Raw genomic sequence first — 6,000 nt, forward strand, 5'->3', positions numbered from 1 at the left:
TTGAGCTATGCCAGTTAAAGTGTTGTCAAACTGCATGTAGATCAGGCATGGGCAAACTTGGGCCCTCCAGGTGTTTTGGACTTCGACTCCCATAATTCCTAACTGCTGGTAGGCTGTTAGGAATTGTAGGAGTTGAAGTGCAAAACACCTGGAGGGCCCAAGTTTGCCCATGCCTGGTGTAGATGCACCCTTAGCTACAAATTGGATGGGCTAGGTGTACTTGCTTCCCCTTACAACATGGTTTGATATGACCCTATCCTAAAGATCTCGACAAGATTTGTTTGTGAAAGGTTTGCCAATTTCTGAGGCAAACCCAAGGTCACTAGTCTGTCTCTATTGTCAGGAGGGGGATTTGAACCCTGGCCACCAGTCATACTCCAGCACTCAAAGCCCAGTGCTAAGTTTATGCCGTTGCAATATGATGCCATAGAGATATGTTTTATTAAGAGCTGCATGGGAGTCATCAGAAACTAAATGAACCTTCGTGCATGTTTCTTACCAGGCACTAAAACAAAGCGAGGGGACCAGGAGCTGCTCAGCCAGGAAAAGCAGCAGCTGCCCTACTTGCTGGTGATGGCGATGCCCCTGGATCGGGCGCAGCACCTCCAGAGCCACCGGCAAAAGCGTGCCGCCGCAGGCTTGGACTACTGCAGCGCGTAAGTAGCATGGGACAAGGTGGGAAAGAAGAGTATCAGATGTACATTTGTAGAATGGTGCAGTACTCCTCGCTTGTAATGTCTGCCATGCCAATGTCACCGATTCCCCACTGAATGGGTTCGAATGAGTACATTCAAGGTTCGAAAACATGCAAATGAGAGTAGATCAATAGGTACCGCTCTGGTGGGAATATAATGGCGCTCCATGCAACAATAACAATAATAATAATAATAATAATAATAATAATAATAATAATAATAATAATAATAATAATTGGAACTTCCGAATCCAGACTGACAAAGTTCTGGAACACAACACACCAGACATTACAGTTGTGGAAAGGAAAAAGGTTTGGATCATTGATGTTGCCATCCCGGGTGACAGTCGCATTGACGAAAAACAACAGGAAAAACTCAGCCGCTATCAGGACCTCAAGATTGAACTTCATCTTTGAAGTTCATCTCTGGCAGAAACCAGTGCAGGTGGTCCCGGTGGTGATGGGTACACTGGGTGCTGTGCCAAAAGATTTCAGCCGGCATTTGGAAACAATAGACATTGATAAAGTTACGATCTGCCAAATGCAAACGGCCACCCTACTGGGATCTGCACGCATCATCCGAAAATACATCACACAGACACTTGGGAAGTGTTCAACTTGTGATTTTGTGAAACGAAATCCAGCATATCTATCTTGTTTGCTGTGTCATAATAAAATAATAATAATAATAACTTTATTTTTATACCCTGCCTCCATCTCCCCAAAGAGACTTGGGGCGGCTTACATGGGGCCAGGCCCATGTGGTTACAATCATTATAAAAAAACATATCCAAGTAAAAACAAATCTGTATAAAACATAATAAAAACACATCAAAAGTAACACGGATAGTTAAAAACCTGAGCAAGCTCATAAAAGCAAACTGGGTCAATGAAAGTGCATAAAGTGAGGATTGTAAAGTAGAAAAGAAGTAGGTAACCTAAACTGCTATGATTGGTAAGGGGCTTGGGATGAAGTAAACATAGGAGCGATTTCCAGCTGAAGGAGTAGAATAAAGTCATGCCGGTCACATGACCTTGGAGATGTCTATGGACAATGCCGGCTCTTTGGCTTAGAAATGGAGATGAGCACCAACCCCCAACAACTGGACTTAATGGCAGGGGAAAACCTTTACCTTTACCTTATTTTCCCTTGTTATCCTCAACTTAATTTAAGTGCCATAAATGGATTACAGATGTAGTTGGTACTCTATTAATTTAGCAGGAGAGAGAGGAAAGGAGGCAAAATCTTGCCCTTCCCAGGCAGCTCGAGCAAAAGTTAACTGCTGCAGTCTCTCATAGTTTGTGCATTCTTTGTTGAAAACTTTTGTCGTCTTGACCACACTTTCATGTCGCTGGACAACGCACAGCTTGTTTTTTACCTGTGAGAGGTAACAGCTTCCCACTGTTGGACTAGGACAAATGTGGGGTGGGATCAAGAAGTCTAGAAACTTGGGTTCAATCTCATAATGAGGCAAAAGATTGTAAATTTTGATGTCTTAGCTTAACCCATATTCATCAAAAGACTAATTCAGCAATGGAACCAAGTGCCACCAAAGTCTTTGCCGAGCTGGAAGGAAGAAAGATTTGGGATCCTGGTGGTTTAGTACAGGGAGAGGGAAAACCTGTTAGGACTCAAGGCTTTCTTCTCTAAATCTTTTGGGATTCTTCTGTTCCAGATCACCAGAGGAGAAGAACTGTTGCGTGCGGCGCCTTTACATCGACTTCCGTAAGGACCTGAAATGGAAGTGGATCCATGAACCGAAGGGCTACTATGCCAACTTCTGCATGGGACCGTGCCCCTATCTCTGGAGCTTAGACACTCAGTACAGCAAGGTAGGGACAGAAGTAATAGAATCATAGACTCCTAGAGTTGGAAGAGACCTCGTGCAACCCTGTTGTGCCAAGAATTGCATTCAAAGCACAGATGGTCATCCAGCCTCTGTTTCAAAGCCTCCAAAGAAGAAGCCTCCACCACACTCTGGGGCAGAGAATTCCACTGCTGAACAGCTCTCTCTCACAGTGAGGAAGTTCTTCCTAACGTTTGGGTGGAATCTTCTTTCCTGTAGTTTGAAGTTGTTGTTCTGCGTCCTAGTCTGCAGGGCAGCAGAAAACAAGCTTGCTCCCTCCTTCCTATGACTTCCCCTCACACATTTATACATGACCATCATCATGTCTCCTCTCAGCCTTCTCTTCTGCAAGCTAAGCATGCCCAGTTCTTTAAGCCGCTCCCCATTGGGCTTGTTTTCCAGACCCTTGGTAATTTTAGTCACATTCCAGCTTAGAGTCAACATCTTCCTTCAATTGCAGTGCCCATAATTCGACACAGTATGATTCCAGGTGTGGTCTGACCAAGGCAGAATGGAGGGGAAGCATGACTTTACTGGATCTAGACACTAAGCCCTTTCGTTTTCTCCAATAGATGTTCTTTGCTGTTGTTGTATGCCTTCATGTTGTCCACAACTTACAGTGACCCAGTGCAGGGTTTTCTTGATAGGATTTGCTCAGAGGGGTTTGCCAGTGCCTTCTTCTGAGGCAGAGGGAGTGTGACTTGCCCAAGGTCACTCAATGGGTTGCGTAGCCAAGCAGGGATTTGAACCCTGGCAAGAAAGAGAAGGTTGAGCAAGCTTTTGATGGCCAACTGAGCTGCTTAATTCCCTACAGTGGCGCTTCGATTCTTATCACATGGTTCTCTTTTGACAGGTCCTGTCGCTTTACAACCAACACAACCCGTCCGCGTCCGCCACCCCATGCTGTGTCCCCAATGAGCTGGAGCCCTTGGGGATTGTCTATTATGTCGGACGCCAAGCCAAGGTAGAACAGCTCTCCAACATGATTGTCAAATCGTGCCGATGCAGCTGAGGAAAAGGAGCCACGGACCCGGGTTGGCAGTTTTTAATAAAAACCCACGGGGGAAAGGGGTCAAGACTGAAGAAACCGAGAAAGACAGACTGCTCTTTGATTTCCCCCTACACCTCAAGAAAACCTCATGCCATTAAGAAAAAACTTCTTCTTTTCTAAAAAAAAATCATTCAGTGACAGTTATTATTATTAATATTAATATTTTATTATTTTATTTTGTATGTTTTTTGGGGGGGAGGGCAGAGCAACCACCTCAAGATCTTTTTAATGACTTTGCTGAGAGAAAGTATAATGACTATCAGAGTAAGAATAGTTGTTTTCAAGACAGAAGAAGAGGCTTTTCGCTGCGCTGCCACCAGTATCCCTCTGGGCAGAAAGGATTGGAAGAATAAGCTGGACTTTTAACGTGGGCAAAAGCCAAAAAGCATCTCCAAAGCGAAGTTTAGAAACACAACAAGAAGTCATGGTTTGGAGACAAGAATGTCAGAGCGGTATGGCTCCGATCTGCTCCAGACTGCTGCCCTCGGGACGGTACGAATGTGTCCATATTTCTCGCAGGTGCCAGGGTCGCTGGACGATGCCAAGGTCACCTGGTGGGAACCTCTTTCAGGTCTTTGCCCCACCCCAAAAGAAGAGGGCAAATAGGGAGAGGCCCCTCTTCGATGCATATTTCAAACGAAGGACATTTCCCAATCTTATCAGAGATCTCCGTCCTTTCTAGAAGACAACACAAGGCACGGCTGTTATTGTGTTGGCACAAAGACATCCCAAACTTTCATGTTTCAGACATTTGGGACTGAGTTCTCAGAATTCCTGATGGACCAAGGATTCTGGGAATGGAAGTCCAAAACACGAGGTTCATAGATTGGCTTACCGCACGCAAGAACAAAACTAAATGTATTGCCATGACTCTGTCCATAAACTACATGTATCCGTCTTCCGGCCCCTTGGTTCTGCCTCTCCAGCGAGCCAATTATCTACCCTTTGACTTTTCCAGTTGTAGAAGGGGCTGGGACTCAAAAGGGCTGAATATAGACTTTGTCTTTGATGGGATGTCGGGATGGGGAGAGATATTTTTGCACTCGTCCAATGCTTGGCAAACTGCTGCACCAGCAATACAAATGGGAAGGGGAAGGGCAAGGGTGGGTGGGGGAAAATGTTGATTTCACTGTCATTTTTGAGTGTCATATTAAAGAAGAACATTTCCTGCTTGGGTCTACAGATTGCCCACACTTTGTTCTGTAATGATAAGACACGTTGCCTTTTCAGAATTGGAGATAACATCAATGACATCCTTTTCCCTTCCTCCCCAATTTAGCTAACTCTCTGTCCACAACCAAAAACACACCCATATAGCCTACCCTTTTAAAATCTGCTTTCAGAATGCCCCAGTTTCAGGCTTCTTTCACTTTCTCCTTTTTCTTTTGCTTACTTCAATTGATGCAAACTGAGAATCTTTCCCTTTCTAGTAAGCTCAGGCAAAAGCAAACTGCTGCAGCCTCTCCTCGCAAGTATTTTTCCATCTAACTAACTTTTGCCATCTTAATCACACTCTGATGTGGTGTGGCCATGTGTATCTTGGGGTTCAGCTCCAAGAATCTAAAATGAAGACTCTGAGCCACCACTTTCTATCAAAGCTAACTCCCAAGAGCATCCCAGACCTTGTGTCTCCAGAGCATTTGGAGCCACGATGACTGCCTTTCGAAGGTCCCCACTGACCACTGAGTCCAGCTGGTTTGCTGGCTTCGTCCCAGGCCCCATGGCTTCGAGCCCAGTTGACATTGTCACATTCCCCTTACGCTGCAGAGTAAATATTTATGTGTCACGTTCTTGGCAGGAGGCCTTGGCTCTTGCACTGGGACCTTGCGGAAGTTGAGTGTTTGTTACCATGGCAATGGGAAAAGGGACCATGGACCAGGGTGAAAATACAGCTGGTTATAGGGAAGAATGCCAGAACCACATGCTTGGAATAGGGCACCCTATTAGCTGGGTCACCCTATTTGCTGGGTTGGGATTGCAGAGAAGGGCAAAATCGGGTCTAGATTGAAAGGAGGCTCTTAAACATGTTCATAGACAAAAACATAAGCACATCCACAACTTGTCCCAATTTGCCAAGAACAGCCCTGATTCATCCTCTGCTGTCCCACTTTTCCAGCCACTTTGAAAATATCCCAGTTTCTCTCTCCTCCCCGCACATTCCGCCTTTGCCCACAGCTTAATTCTGTAGTACAAATTGGATTTACATTGTGGAACTAGGCTGCACTTCATTATCAATGGGAGAAGGCAACAAAACTTCATCCTTCCCTGTAGTCAAAGCAAAGCAAACTGTTCCAATTGCACCCAGCTTGTACACACTTTCTCATTGTCATCTTGACCAAACTCTGGTGTTGCTTGGCCACATGTGTCCTTAGTTTTGTGTTGTGTTCGACAACAGTTTCATTTGTAAA

At 45.1% G+C, this 6,000-nt stretch overlaps 1 protein-coding gene across 1 annotated transcript in view; it reads left to right on the forward strand.

Annotated features, from left to right (window-relative positions):
* tgfb1 (transforming growth factor beta 1) overlaps positions 1-4,772 on the forward strand; it is a 44,221-nt gene extending 39,449 nt beyond the window's left edge. Inside the window, exons 5-7 of the mRNA XM_003222905.4 lie at positions 503-656; positions 2,371-2,527; positions 3,395-4,772. Coding sequence (XP_003222953.1) covers positions 503-656; positions 2,371-2,527; positions 3,395-3,553 — 470 coding nt within the window. The 3' untranslated portion in view covers positions 3,554-4,772. The remainder of the gene's footprint in view (positions 1-502; positions 657-2,370; positions 2,528-3,394) is intronic.
* The last annotated feature ends 1,228 nt before the right edge of the window (positions 4,773-6,000 follow it).

This window comes from Anolis carolinensis, unplaced genomic scaffold (genome assembly GCF_035594765.1).
Source record: "Anolis carolinensis isolate JA03-04 unplaced genomic scaffold, rAnoCar3.1.pri scaffold_10, whole genome shotgun sequence".
NCBI lineage: Eukaryota > Metazoa > Chordata > Lepidosauria > Squamata > Dactyloidae > Anolis > Anolis carolinensis.